This window comes from Pygoscelis adeliae, unplaced genomic scaffold (genome assembly GCF_000699105.1).
Source record: "Pygoscelis adeliae isolate BGI_AS28 unplaced genomic scaffold, ASM69910v1 Scaffold552, whole genome shotgun sequence".
Classification (NCBI taxonomy): Eukaryota; Metazoa; Chordata; class Aves; order Sphenisciformes; family Spheniscidae; genus Pygoscelis; species Pygoscelis adeliae.
In genome coordinates, this window is record NW_008824229.1 from 744,697 (window position 1) to 759,628 (window position 14,932).

The 14,932-nt window shown below is 46.9% G+C and overlaps 1 protein-coding gene across 1 annotated transcript; it reads right to left on the bottom strand.

Moving 5' to 3' along the window:
• Window positions 1-8,702: 8,702 nt before the first annotated feature.
• Window positions 8,703-14,682, bottom strand: ADIPOQ (adiponectin, C1Q and collagen domain containing). Its single transcript, XM_009334829.1, has 3 exons — window positions 14,519-14,682; window positions 11,169-11,388; window positions 8,703-10,729 (listed from the first exon to the last, which is right to left on the bottom strand). Exons 2-3 carry the CDS (start codon window positions 11,377-11,379, stop codon window positions 10,203-10,205), a joined length of 738 nt encoding a protein of 245 aa, XP_009333104.1. The 5' UTR covers window positions 11,380-11,388; window positions 14,519-14,682; the 3' UTR covers window positions 8,703-10,202.
• Between the last annotated feature and the right edge of the window lie 250 nt (window positions 14,683-14,932).

The window sequence follows — 14,932 nt, forward strand, 5'->3', positions numbered from 1 at the left end:
TGATCAAAAAAGCCAAAATTCCTCCGATGGCACCAGCCCCTGAGCCACGTGTTGATCAGGAGTGTTTTCCTGTTCCTTCCAGTGTCCTTCCCTGCCACTGTAGGGATTGAGGAAAACACTACCCGTGCTCCTGATCCTTCAGTAATGTAACAGTAAATGTAACAGTAAGTATGCTGGACCTCTGAACTTAAAAATATAAGCACAATGAAAACAGTAGGACTAGGTGTCTTTTTATTGTGTTCCTGTGGATTTCTCAACATCCTCTGTTTCATCATGTGATGTACATTAAATCGGCATTCTGACATTTACTCTGCCTAGTGTCTGACATTACAATGTGTCCCTGAAGGAACCGTCTCGCTGAGGCAGTCTCCTTTTCCTTTTTAGTGCTTGCTTTGCTTAAAGAGGAATGGATTTCAAGCTTTCCTCGTTGAAACCAATGTAAACATTTTGACTGAGTGGTAGCAACTGTGTTTGGACTGTTCTAGCTTTGGTGCTGTGCTTTCTCCAAACTAGATTTTGAAAAATGAGCTGCTGCCAGTACATGGAGGCTGCGTTCTGTGCAGGTGCAAAAGATGAAATAGATTTAAGAAGCAACCCTTGCTTCCTCTGCTTTTTTAGCTACTTTCTTTTACTGATGCCCAGATTCCTCAAGATGGTCACCTTGGTTTTGGAATACTTCCTTGTCCTTGTTTTGTACAGATTTCTCCTTCGTTTTTCATTTGCCTGCCTTAAGCTGTAAGAAACTTGAGCCTTAAATTTTCTCAGCAGCAGGAGTATATTCTATGCTACAAATCCATCTTGAACAGTTGCTCTTCAGTACGAATGGTGCTCCAGTCCCTCCCACCTTCTTTTTAGAGATGTTCAAAACCTCAGTGAAGCATTGGTTTGAAGGTGCTAATGGTGAATAGTTCTAGTTTTGTAACGTCATCTTGCTTGATCAAAACACAGAACCTATCTTCATGAAACGGGGTAGAGGGCAAATAATGCTCATGGGTCCAGCACAGCCTAAAAGTCAAGAGTTTTCATCCTGGATAGGATATAGTTACCCATTGAAGGTAGGTACAGCTAACTGCTTCTTGTGAAGCTTTCCAGAATATCAGCGTTGCATGTTAAAAAGCAGCATAAATAGTACTGCTGGTACCTGGGAAGTGTGATATGCCTGTCTGTAGGGAAGGAACTTACTCTATGTGGTGTGTAAAAGTGTTTGGGTTAGTAAAATTCCTTATGAAGAAAGCTGCTGAATTTCATTAATGCCTTGGTGTGCAGCTGATACCACTCCGGCTGTAGCTACTGAGAGTACTGTGAGTAGGTGGTTCTCTGGTATTGCTTGCCAGCTGCTAAGCTTTGACTTAAATCTGATACCTGGTGTGGGTTTGTTCTCTCGGGATGAAGTGAAATGAAAGTTCTTCAGAGTTGGAATGGGATGATACCGAAGGTACGTGTGTTGTAGCTGTCTGGAGTGTGAAGTTCTCTTCTTCACAATGAGATTGGGTGAGGAGTGTGTATATAGCTTCATCTTTCTAAAGAGGGCTGTCAATGTGGAAGAACTTTCATCACGAACTGTAATTTGTTTGGGTCCCTTTTGGGACAGTATTAATAGGGAAAGGCTAATCTGAAGAATAAAATGCCCTTCAGCTTCAAATGGTTTCTGTGTTATCATTTGTCAAGACTTTCAGTCTAATTAGTCTGTGGGCTATCAGCCTGTTGTCAGGAAATAATCACAAGATGTCAGAACCTCTAATAAACATTGATTTAAAGGGCATTTGCCTGCCTTGGCCATTTCATCTACTGAGCTTTGATTCCTGTACTGTTTGTGGAGATTGACACTGCTCATAATAGGTGTTTCTGAGTGAAAGAATGAGCCTGTTCTAGCAGCATTTTTCACACATTTAGACTGATGTATATTACTTTATAAGCTGTTGGGTACTGCTCAGTATTTCAATGTCCAAATAAATGCTCTAATCTGAGTAGATTTATGGTGGTACTGAGGTTAGTATCATGAATTGTCCTGCTGACTTCAGTGGGACAGTTGGCAATGTATAAAGCTGACCTTCTGCCTGAGTCTTGGCAGGATGAGGTCCTAAGTGCTAAGTGCTAAAATGCTTTAGAAGGGGTGCAGCCAGTTGTGCAGTGCAGGTGAAAAGGAATGGCTTCAAAACACTTAAATGTCAGCCCGTTCCCTTCGGTACTCTCACAAGGCCAATTCTCCATTTGCAGGAAACTGCAAGCTGTCACAGTATATTCCTGGGAATTAAGAATGTGTGATCTATTTTGAGCTGAAAATAATCAAGTCATGGTGAGGGAGAGAAAGTTACCATGCTAAAGGAAGCTGGCTGTCATCTGTGCATAACATTTCTGCAGTGCCTTTTCTGAGCTGGCTACCAGGTTAGCAGGAGAATCCAGTGCTCCGCTGCTCTTCAGGTGAGCAAGAACTGGCAAGCTCAGACCTAGTGTGGTAGCAGTGGTTTTCCTTGGTTGTTTTGGGTTTTTTTTCTTGGTTAACTTCCAGGGAATTAAAAGGTTTTCCTTTCAATTTTTTACTTCAATAATTGAAGTGGAAAGTATTTTTGTCAATAAAGAAGGAATTCATTTAGATGAATAAATTTGAGTTCTTCCTGCTTCCCCAGGGTTTTGGGAAGCTGACAGGCATCTTCCTGCTCTCAATGTGCAGTTGTTCAGCACATGAAAACATGCTGGGCAGATGACACTGCAGCCCTGTTCTCTGCGAGTCTCCCTGTCAGTGATGGGGCTGGAATGTGAGTGTCACATCAGGGCACTAGCACAATGCAAGTCAGTCCTTGGCAGCAGGGATGGCTTTAAGGACAAGGATTTGCTTCCATGTTTTTATTTCCAGATTATTTTTTTCGGTTTGCCTTTTGTTTGCTCCAGTTGGTCTTTGCCAAGCAGTAGGGTCAGAATGCTAATCCAAATTATAACCTTTTTCTCAAGTTACTACAAGGAGTTCAGAGCAGAGGGAGGAGCAGAGCCTTCTAAAGCTTTTCACATTGGCAAATAGGGCCTTTTTGGTGAATACTTTTTTCTTATTTATGGAAAAGTCAGTTTGCATGTAACAAGTTTCCAGTCAGCTCTAACTTTATCTGTGTTCACAACACCTGGTCTGCAGGTGTGACATGTATGTACAAACCTTATATAATCCCATGTGAACTCATGTAAACTTATAACCTTTTGAGGGAGCAGATCCTATGTTATATATTGTTGTGTATAAACAGGCATACAGCTGAGAATGTCATGTACGAGTTGGGTGACTGAGCACAGGAATACATATCAACAGGGAATGTGACAAAGCATCCCTGATACAGACAAGGAGCTGCCCCCACCAGGGGAGTCTGAGTCCCCCTGGCCCAGCTGAGGATGCTTCGGCAAGGACACTTACAGAGGGGATTCCTGTCTTCTGTCCTGTCGGAGAGCTTCCTAGTCAAAGTGTGCCCCTGCTCATGGCTCCCAATAAAGCCTGCTGCGCAACGCGCTGCTTTGGTCTTTCACTCTCCTACTGCTTTGAAGTTGCCTCTGCATTGCTGGAATACAGGTACTGTGGTGTGGGAATCCCCCTTCTCTGTGCTTTACCTCATCCGGGATGACAGATCCACCTTGGCATTAAAACAGTAACCAAAACATGTTACAGAACTAGAATGGCTTCTCCAGAAATCCCTGTCAAGGCAGTGGAGAAGCTGTGCTGTCCTGACTCCTTTGGGCAGAGCACTGTGTTTTCACAGATGCCCAGAGGATTGGAGGGAGCTGGGTGTGTTGCTTCATACCCCCTGTCCTTCCCTGCCTGACTCTGTAGGGGATTTAGAGAGGGACTTCAAGTGCAATCTCCTGCTCTGCCTCCCTCCCTGATGTCTCTCCATAAAGCTATCCTGCTTTATGAGAGGGATCCCACAGATTGCCTTGTGGGTGGAAATCCTCTGATATGCCACACAGGAAGAAATAGATGTTGACATTTAATGCTTCCATTTCAATGGGAATAAACCTTTCCTGCCCCTTGGAGTGGCTGGAAAGGTTAAAAGGACCACCTGCATGTAAGGAGGTCACACAACTGTCCTCAAAGAGCAATGGCGTTATGCTGGGCTGGTCTCCTGGGATGAGTTTAAGGATGAGCTAAGAGTGGGTTTGCTGATTTACAATCCCATGGCAGACTGAGTCGTTTCATCATGTACCTACATCTAGTACAAATATCACAAAAACACTTGGCAGCCTTGCTCCCAGCCTGGGTATGCTCAGGATTGGTTTCCTCCAGAATATTTCAAAGGGTAAACTTTAAATCTGAAGTACAATGGTTGATTAGCTAAATGTAGGTCTTTATCCTAATCCCTCTGCCTTCTTCCATGCCAAAAAGCCTCTAGTGAGTTTATACTTCACAAATAAATACAAGTCTTGCAAGCAATTTATCTCTTTCTTGTAGCTCTTCGTGGTTTAGTGCAGCTGCTATTTGTATTCCGATTAATTACTGGCACAAGTGATTACATGGGATGGGGTTGAGGCACAATTAGGCTCAGCCTATAATTGTGTTTAAAAGGACCACGAATGCTTTCACAGATGGTTTCCCTGCTGGATGAGACTAGCTAGTCTCTCCAGCTGTAGCCACGTTATTTCTCCCTAATTGTTAGTGCAGTGACTTAAATCTTTCACTGGGGGGTGTTCTCGCTTTCTGCCTTCAAGAGAGCATGCTGCCTTCCTGCTGTCTTTCTCTGAGCAGCAATACAGGGAGGGAAGAGTCAAACACAGCTGTCAAGATCAAAGGAGCTGAGGGCTCTCTTTATAACCTGCCCTAATTACAAAGCGGTAAATAAGACCTCATTCTTGGTGCCTTCATCACATTAGTTGCTATCTAATAGGAGCTGCTGGCAATGTTTATGCCCAGAGGCATCCCCTTTGTGTGCCTGCAGCAGTACATTAGTTTCTAAAGGGAAAACCAGCCATTTAAACCTGCCACAGCTAGAGGGGCGGTAAATAGTGAGACCTAACTTTGCATTAGCCATCTACTGTCAGGATCAATTAAAAAAAAAAAAAGCCAACCCCAAAACATTTAAATTTGTTGGAGAGCAGGTGATTCTGTGCCCTTTCAGCATGCCAGTGTCATTCTTGGCTCCTTCTTCACAAGATAATCAAACGTTCAAAGCACTGTGCAATCCTTGGGAGCCAGCCCAGGCCTTGGGTATGTGCCTGTTTTGGCCAGGTTTTCCCTTCCCACAGGTTTATGAAGCATGGAGGGAGAGTAAAACCACAGCAACTCAGTAATGGAAAAAGGCTGGATTCATTAGGAACTCCCCTGAGCTCGTCCCCCAGGACCTTGTTACCCTCCTGAGCCCTATTTGCAGCTCTCCCCTAAAAGAAGCATGAGGCCCTGCAGCTCCCTGCCCTTGGGCTACGGTGGTCGGCCTGGCTGTGTGACCCTGGCATGGCAGAGCCAGGGACGTGGAGGTGTGATATCCATACCACATGCAGGGATTTGGGTTGTTCCTGGGCTATAAGGACTCCCTGGGAGCTCACAGCCTGATGGGATACTTGCTGGCCATGCTCAGCTGCTGCTCCTGAAGCTTGTCAGCATGTTTTTGGCTTGTTGAGACCCCATGTGCAGACACCCACAGAGCCTGGGCAGCCTCAGGAGGCAGTAACAGACGTGCTAAGGACAGCTTCAGGGCTGGACGCTGGCTGCAGTGGGGCAGAGGTGTGTTTGCTGGGGCAGGGGAGTTCTTTGCCTGTCCTGCCCCGTGGCTGCGCTTGCTTTACTGATAGGGTGAGCATCTGTTGGGAACATTTGCCCTAGGGGAGAGCTGGGAGGGGGCTGATTGCTGCTCCTGGGGGTACAAAGTGGCTTTCTGGGTGGTGGCTTAAACTGGGATTTGGTGCCTGCTAGGAAGGTAAGTGTGTGTGTCTCTTCAGCCGAGTTCTGTAGAGCAAGAGTCTTACAAAGATTTGAGGGGAAAGACTTCATAAAATAGTCCAAAACCCTAAAGGGAGGGCTTTTACCCCTGTTTCCATGCAGCAGGGACTCACCTTGTTCACAGCCTGCTGCCTGGGCTGCACTGAGAGGCTGGTCTGTTGTTTGCTGGTTTTTGAGGTTCCTGGCTGGGACATGCATGAGCAATGCAGGTACCCTGCATGGAGCATGGAGCATCCTTGTCCTGAGCAGGGAGCTGGGAGGAAGATGGTCTCTGTGTTCACATCCCAGAGGGTGAGTATCCTGGTGAAGCTGCATTTCAGTATTTATGACTGTGACAAGGGGGAAAAGTCAGTATACAGAAAGCCTTACTGGTTTTCTTTAAAACTTCCCAAGCACTTTGTCTTGTTGTGTTTACAGGGGTTCTTGATATAACACACAGCATAGAAAGGGTGTGCTATTCTCAAGCAGGAAATCTCTGTTTGATGAGGATTTTAGCCTGGGATTCAGACCCTGAGGTTTAACCCTTTAAAGTGTGTTTGAAAATGTCCTGTAAAAGACGGAAGTCCCTACTGTGCTTCGGGCAGAGAGGAGCTGAGAGGAGGCTCGCGCTGGAGCTGCTTTGCTGCCCTCCTGCCCTGTCACAGCCCTGCCCTGGGTTACTGCATGGGCAAATACTCTTAAAGGCAGGTCCTGCATGAACCAGACTGCCCCCTCCTTTATGCATCCTCGCTGCTTACAGAGGCAACAGTACTTCTGCTCATCATAGCATATATTTGGCATGTTACTTGCCCTGGTTGTGTTTGGGGTGCTGGGCAGGGTTTGGGAGAGATTGCTTGCTCAACTTGTTTACGTGAGAAACCCGCTGCGAGTTGAAGACCACGTGCTGTGTTGCACACCAGTGGGAGGAACTGAAATGAGGTCTCTGTGCCAGCCCCCACAGTGGGACAGCGTGGGGCGGCTCGTCAGCCCAGCAACTGAGGAACAACAGGGGCGCTTTCAAGGGAAGCCATCTTCCTGTTTTTCTGTATCTATTTTTGGTGAAACAAATATGCCCCTCAGCAAGCAACCTGACTCCTGCCCTGACAGTGAGGTGTCAGCTCTGTAGCTCCCCTGGCTGGAGTCAGAGTCGCCAAACACCTCCAGTGCCAAACCCCTGTTCAATGGTCCTGGGGAGCAGAGCACTGCAACCCCCCGTGACCCTGGTTTTGATGGTCCCACACAGCGTACAAGGAGGCAGGCATCTGCGCGTGAAGCTGCCGCTCACAGAGGAGCTTGGAAAAGCCATTTACAGGGTGATAAAGAGGCTACATGTTTAAAGATTAAATAAGATAAAAGACCTTCTATACTAATATACAACATTCTTGTGGAGCTTTGTTATCTCATGGTCTGTGATAATGTGCATGTGTGTACATATAAGACATATATTCTGCTCATATATGAATATAGCAGTGACTGCAGTGTTAGGTGACACTTCTCTTTCTGGATACGCAGCCCTGAGCACCCCCACCCTGACAGCTGGGACAGGGGAAGACCCAGGACCAAAACCAGAGCCAGGCTTTGAAACAAGGACTTCCAGGCTGGGTCTCTGCTGCAGGGCTTGTTTTGGTCCTTCCTGTAGCCCTCTGCTATCCTGTTGCCACGGTGGCCAGGAGGCTGACCAGGAGTTGAGCGTGACCCTGGGCCTCTCCTGGGGTGCTGATCATCTGCCACAAGGTCTGACTGCACTTGTGAGCATCCCGAATGGTGTGCGGGATGATGCGGAGGGCAACCAACCACGTGGGGTTCAACAAGACTTTCCCATAAAGGCCAGCGTGGCCCTGGTCCCCAAGTTTCTAACACATGAGGTGTTTCTTGCACTACATCCATGGTAGCTTGAGGTGGGAGATGCTGTTGGCCTGGGTGGAAGTCATATCGATATGGGTTACTCTGGTGATAGGGCCGTTGCAGGGGGTTGCAAGAAATCCTGGGTTTTGCCCTGGCCTAAAGCACGCAGCATCAGATGTGCATGGCACTGTGAAAAGCCATGTCTAAGCCTCTGAGTCCTGGTATACAGGATAAAACTGTAAGCATATTTGCTCCTGCTGCGTGGCAGCAAGGAAAGGAGTAATTTGTTTTGACTGTCTCTTGGGAACTAGTCTTTAGATTAGCATTTCCTCCTAGTGTTTACCCCAAATGCCTCTTAGCACTTTGGTTGTTTCAATTTTCCCTGCCTTCAGAAAATCCATCTGAAAATATTTGAAAAAAACACTGCAAAAGCTCTGACTTGCTCCTTTCAATTTAAGCCTCTTATGCCATTTGATCCAGCAACTGCTGCATCTCCTTTTGTTTATGGATTAGTTTTTTATGGTTAAAAAAACCCATTAATTCACACAATAGGAGCAGGGTTTTTCTCAGCTCTCTGAATTCAGAGTGATCAGGTTGAGCATCACTTTAGCCCTTGCTAAATCTAGTATGCTGGAAGCTTGAAGCCTCCTTGGCCAGCAGAGCCCCTCTCTCTGGCTGGCGGGTCAGGGTGGATTCAGGCACAGTGGTTTTGGGGAAACAGTTGGGAAACCAGAGCTCTTTTTAATCAAAAAGGAGGCAATACAGTGCGAGGTGGTGAAATGCTGAAGCCTTGGTGAAAGCTAGAGGGTGGGGAGTTTCTTGTGAAAGTAAAAGGGTGCTGCTCCTGCGTGTGCCAGCCCAGGGTGCCCCCACCTTGCTGGCAAAATATTTTTTTTTTTCCCGGGCTGCCTGGTGAGGCTAGACCATTTCTTCACATCCTTCCCAATGACGCATACAAAAATGTGGGAGCATTCTCATTGAGAGAGTTTTTTATTGTTGTTATTATTTGTAATGTGGTAATTCACTGGAGCGTAGAAAATGCCGCTGCTGTTGGAAGTAATTTCAGTTGAAGCTCTTAATGCTGTTTTGTGCTTGTAATAACGCGTTAGCTCTGATCCGTGTTAGCTTGTTCTGAAGCTTAATGGGAGTCTTCTTTGAATGTATCTGAGAAGCCATCAAATCCTCTTTTAAAAGTCAAGCAAGCTCCTTGGAAAGCAGCTACTAATCTCAGCCTTAAGACTCTTCCCCCATTAAGGTAACCTTGCCGAGAGCTGGGGCAGGTCCTGGCGGTGTTCATCCCAGCAGCCCACTCAACATGGAAGGTTGCACAACCGCCTGAAGCTCTGCCCATCTGGTGTGCAAAACATTGCTTATGGCACACTTATGGTGTGGAAAAGTAGAAGCATGGTTGGTAGATCTCAACTTCTGACTGCACTTGGGAGCTATTCAGAGGGGAGATGGGACAGGATCCTGCCAGCTTGCAGATGGAAAGCTCTGGGCGGAACACGTACTCGTGCCATCACCCTCAGTGCCAGGCGAGTGATTTGGGAAGGGACACCTCCACCCTGAGGTCCCCTCTGCCCAGGAGCCTTGAAGGACCTTCTGCTCCCTGGTCAGGCACTGTGTTTGCAGGGGAGCTTCTGGCATTTCTGAGCACCACAACTGTGCGGCCAACACATTTGTGACCATCTCAGGACTCCCAGAGCCATGCAGTCAATGGGCTGCTTTTGTTGTGTAGCCTCACTGGCGTTTACAAGGCTTTTCAGATAAATCAAAAGAGAAGATCCCTGCCCTAAATGAGCATGCTGTCTACATTAGAGAAAATGATAAGGGATAAACATAAAAGGAAAATCAAAGAATTAAAATAAATGAAAGTTAATAATCTGAATATATTCAAAGATCTGGGCTAAAGAAGGGAGACAACAAACCATGGGTGGAAGTCAAAGGCCCTAATAAGACAGGGAGTTACGATGGAAAAATCAGAGCCATCTGTTCCAGATGAAAACAAGAGCAGAGATGGCTTTTGTGAATAGTCTTCTCCCTCTTCTACTCGAATTTTTAAATGCTGGCTAAAATGTTTACCATTGGTTTAAGTGAATTTAGGTAGTTAAAAAAGGGAAATTTAGAATGTGGTATTTAAATGTAACCAATTTTTCTCTTATCAGTTTTAAATGTAAAAAAAGGTTAGCCCATCTTGAGAGTTACTGTTTCATGATGTGGCAGGAGTGGTGTTTGACTTTGGGCCCAGGTTTCCACAAGGAGAGCAAGAGCAGAGGTAGGAGTGAACTCTTGGTCCCATGGAAGTCACTCGTGTAACCTCACTGATTTTTCAGGTAATAGGGTCTACCCTTAGCAATCATTGCCCCTGCAAAAGGCAATTTTCTGGTAAATACAGTATAGCTATAGCGCCAGTGCCCCAGAACACCGTCCAGGGTTAAGCCACCTCATCCTCTGCCATGCAGCACCCCTTGCTTTAATTGACATCCAGGTCTGGGTACAGGAGGAAACCCATGAAAGTGGAATCGTTGATGTTGTCGGCGTAGACACCGTTGTTGTCCCCCTCCCCGTATACCTGAAGCCAGACCTCGTCCCCAGTGCTGAGGTGCAGCAAGACAGAGCCGCTCGCCTGGTCAACGTTGTTCTTCTGGAACTGGTCATAGGTGAAGACCACTGCCTTGTCCTTCTTGTAGAGGCTGACCTTGACGTCTGTCAGGTAGACTGTCAGGTGGTATGCAAAGTAGTACATGCCGGGGATGCTGCAGAGGAACTTGCCGGTGCTGGCGTCGTAGTGGCTCTGCTCATTGTAGAAAATCTTGCTGAAGCGGATGGGGACATTGGGGTGGGGGGCTCGCTCCGTCAGCCCCACACTGAAGGCGGAGCGGTAGACGAAGGCGCCTTCGCCCTTCTCCCCCTTCTGCCCTGGGTATCCGGGAAATCCTCTCGGCCCTTCCCGCCCCAGGACTCCTATTTCGCCTTGGTCACCTTTGGGGCCTTGAACACCTGGGGGAGAGAGAGGGGGCAGGGAGTTATTTGCACTATGCCGGCAGCCGCTACCCACCGGCCCGAAACGCAGAGGGGGCTGTGGCATGAGGATCTGCTTGGCAGAATGGAGCAAGAAGGGTCCCCTGAGGAAAGGCTGGATGACCTCAACACCCTTCATGAGCTGAGTCAGCAAGTGGAAAGCCCACTCACCCCCCCCGGCTGTGTGCAGAGCTGCCGAGAGCAGCATATCTGAAAAAAAATCATTAATCGGAAAAACAACCACCAGAACAAACTCTTTGACTTGGGTTGTGGAATCTCCATCCCTGGAGATACTCAAAAGCCATCCAGACAAAGGTTGGGCATGGACCTACCAGACGTGAGACCTGCCAGGGCTGGCCCTGAGGGCTGGGGCTGCCCATGGGCTCCAGCACCGACATACTCCCTGCTCCTCACCAACCTTCCTCTCCTTTCTCTCCCTTTTGTCCATCTTTTCCATCTTTCCCGTCCCGGCCAGGGAGCCCGTTGTGGCCAGGGTAGCCATCCGCTCCTCCCATCCAGTTGGCACACGGTGTTTTGGGGTCAGGCTGGACCTCCTGGGCGGCCACCTCTGTGCAATGGGGGGCCACCAGCAGCAGCGAGCAAAGGAAGAAGCCTGCTGGGCCCCTCATCGTCAGTTCCTGATGTAGACAATGGCTTTGTTAGCTTTAAAGGTTAATAAGAAAAAAAAAAAAGTGAAGAAAAACTCCACCCTTGAATAATGGAGAGGCCCAGAAGACCAAAGTTCAAATCAACATGTCTGAAGGAAAGCAATTCTGCTTGCCCCAAGGGCCCCTCCACATCCACCATGGTGCTGGTGCGAGCTCCAAGAGCCAAGCTGGAATGGGGCTTCTGGGAGCAGCGTGGACCTTAGCCCGGGAGCACAGCCAGCGCGGAGTGGAGCTACCGCCAGAGTTACTCCCCCAGTGCTCACAGGCTCTTTGCACAGGCACAGATGTAGCTCAGGACCTAGCACGGCAGATGCCAGGGTATCCGTGGCCAATTTCTTTGCAAAGCTCTGCTCAGTTAGCCACGATATGCTCTAACTTCTGCCCGGCTGAGTGAGCAGCTGATTGGAAGTACAGGTCTGGCAGGGCCTGTCTCAAAACCTCAGAAGCCTTTAAACCACATGCTCAGCTTATCGCTGCGTGTACAGCCTGCTAACCTGAGTCTATCTAGTGTGAACAGAAACTACAGCCAGGCTTTCCATCTCATCTGAGTGACTATGTGAAATTATGATACAGTTTTTTTCCACCCGAATTATGTTTCTGGATTATGGGAAGACAAGTTGCACAGCATTTATGCACTGTAGGGTCATATTCTTCTTTAATATAGTTGCTTTGCTAGTCAGAGCAATTGGTGCAGCTCCCCAGAACCAGGTCGGTGGTGACACCCTATGGCCAGCCTGGGGCTTTGTTCTGATGCTCCCAGAAATCACTGGGACCTTGGTGGGCTTTGGGTCAGGCTTTTAGGAAACAGATATTTTAAAATTACTGTTGTTGTGTGATGCTGCTCCCCGGGCAGAGATTATACCCTGGAACAAAAAAATGTGTCCTGTTATGAGGATTGTGAGTGGCATAATAGGCAAAAAAAAAGTGAATAACAGCATGGCTATTAGAGTCCCTTAGCTCTGTAATTTCCAAGAAAAACAATGTTTCAGAGCAATTTCTTGGCAGGGTTGATTTTCCTAGGCAAGCTATTTAAATGTCATATTTTAAATAATGTCTTATTAGCTCTCGCGTAACTGCTTCAAGGGAAGCTAAATAAAAAAGAAGTTACCATGATTTCAGTTTTTGCAGGATAGTGGGGGGGGGCTTTGAAGAAAACTTCAAAGCTTTGCTTAATGACTTTGGTGGGCAGTACCTAACAGCATAAAATCAGGGAACTCCTAAAACCGTGCCCACCCTGCTGAGCTCCGGCAATCCAGCAGCCACATGGCACCCTGAGATGGGGCCGTGGCCCTGGCTCGGAGGCAGTTTTGGGCTGAGGGTGCCATGGGGTCCAGCGACCACAACCTGAACCTTAGGCAGTGTTCCTGCATCTCTGCGCTTTGGGAAGCAAAATGCCCCTTCGCAACAAGGGATGTAGCGATCGTCCATGAACCAGGCTGGACAAGTGAAGCAGATGTCTGTAAATCCTAAAAGTGGCTTGGTTTGGCAAGTGAGGGTGTGCATATTTGGGCACACTGCAACATGGCCACTTTGCCATGCCCCAGTGGACGGCACTAAGCGGAGGGACCCCTGTCCCCCTGCCTGGGTCCCCTCCGGCTCGGCTACATGTATGCACCCCTCCAAAATCAGCACAGGCTGCCTGGGGACATCTAGCTGTATGAAAACATGCTAGTGTTCAATAAAAATCTGCCTCTAAATTGAATTTCTTGAGCTGTGTTTTGGTGATTTTGTTTGGGTTAGTTCCGCTTTCTCATATGCTGCCTAGAATTGAAATATCATTAAAATTTTAGCAACGTGTGCCCCAGAGCCAGGTCTTCTGCAGGTGCAAAGTAAAACCCTCCTTTAAGGTCAAAAGCAGTGCAAATTTGAGGCAGCCCAAAGCAGGGCTGCAGGGAGCTCTCCTGGCAGACGCCTGTCCAGCTTGCTCTGAAGGGCTTGAAGCAATGCCCGTCCCACAGCATCCTTGAGTAGCTCCTCACTGTGGATATGTTACACAGTCTAGTTCTCTCCTTTCTCATAAGAAAAGTGTTGTGATATGCAAATGCAAAACTACTTCTATTCCTACTGTTTGACTCAACCACAAGTGGTTTGCTTGTTTGAGAAACTAAGCAGTTCCCTGTCGTAAGTATGTCTTACAAAGGGAAAGTTTTAAGCTGTGTCTGCTAGGTCTGAGTTTAAATTCTGGTTTAGGTATGATATCCCTTTACTATATCTTTCCCATTTCTTTTTGTCTTTCCATCTGATGCTCAGCAGTGTAATGCGAATAATCTGCTATATTTGAATGTCAATTGTACCTTTTGGACAAGTAATAAATGAACTAAGTAGTCTTGGTGCCTTTCAGTTAATACAGAAGCTGCCAAGGGAATAAAAGCTCATATGCATTATATGAAGCTTATTCATTTATCAGCAGAAATCAGCATATCATCCATAAGAACAATGCCATTCATAAGTGCTACATAGTGATTCAGACCACGATTCAGAATTTAAATTTTACATAACACTATATAAATATTATATATTTTTATATATATAAAAAATAAAAGAAGTCTCTGCACAAAACACAATAGAAAATCCATCTGTTTTCAAACTCCAGTATTTTCTTCAAAGGGTATTAACCAGGCATTTGGCTTATGTTGATCTTTTTTTCTTTTTGTAATTGCTTGTAGCATAATTTTTGCTGAAGTTCCAGCAGTGACTTGCTCCAAGGGGCTTGCACCTTAAATCTGGGTGGTGCAGGTTTCTGGCAAGGAGCTGCAGGGAGACTGCAGGGGCAAACCCAATCTTCCTGGGAGTCTTCGAGGAAAGAGGTGAATCGAAAGGTGCCAGTGCAGTACTCGCTGTTATAGCCACGTGGTTTTTCACTGTTGTCCCTCACTACTTTTCATTTAGGAGTTTTGATCTCTAAATAGTGTTTCCAAAAACAGGAGTATGAATCTAAGGGAGATTGGCTATTCTTAGTTTAAAATACTTGCTGGCTATTCTGAGAATAACTCTAAGAAAGGAAACTTCCTACAAACAGAAGAGTCTGTCTGTCTGATTCAGCCCAAAAGAAGAGAAAATCCTGAAGTTAGTAAGAGGGGAAAAAAAAAATCATGCTTACCAGCTGCTTTGAGTCCTAGTTGGCTTGCTGCAGTCTCGTTAGAAATGAAGTCCGGCTACCACATCGCTATCCCTAAGGGCATGGGGAGCTGTCAGCTCAGACACTGCATTTTCCATTTGCTAGTGCGCATGCTGACCTAAAAGTTGGGTTTTCCCATGAATTTTTCCTGGCCATCACTTAAGTTTTGGACCACTTATATAATCCGGTCACACTCGGATAGCTTGCGAAGATAGCCTTAATGGGGAAAAGAGGGGTTTGGGAAATTGATAGGAATGGAAAGAGCAATGGTTTGCTGGAGAAGCCCATGTGAAAGCCTGCTCATCGAGGGCTGGGCTTGTACGGCACAAGCTGCTGCTCGGTGTAAACTGGGAAACGTTGGTAGCAGCTGACGGAGAAAGTGTGCCTACAGCCTTG

Coding starts and splice junctions, on each gene's coding strand:
- ADIPOQ (XM_009334829.1), bottom strand. CDS start 11,379: ATGAGGGGCCCAGCAGGCTTCTTCCTTTGCTCGCTGCTGCTGGTGGCC. Junction 10,730..11,168: donor GGGAGAGAAAGGAGAGGAAG/GTTGGTGAGGAG, acceptor TCTCTCCCCCAG/GTGTTCAAGGCCCCAAAGGT.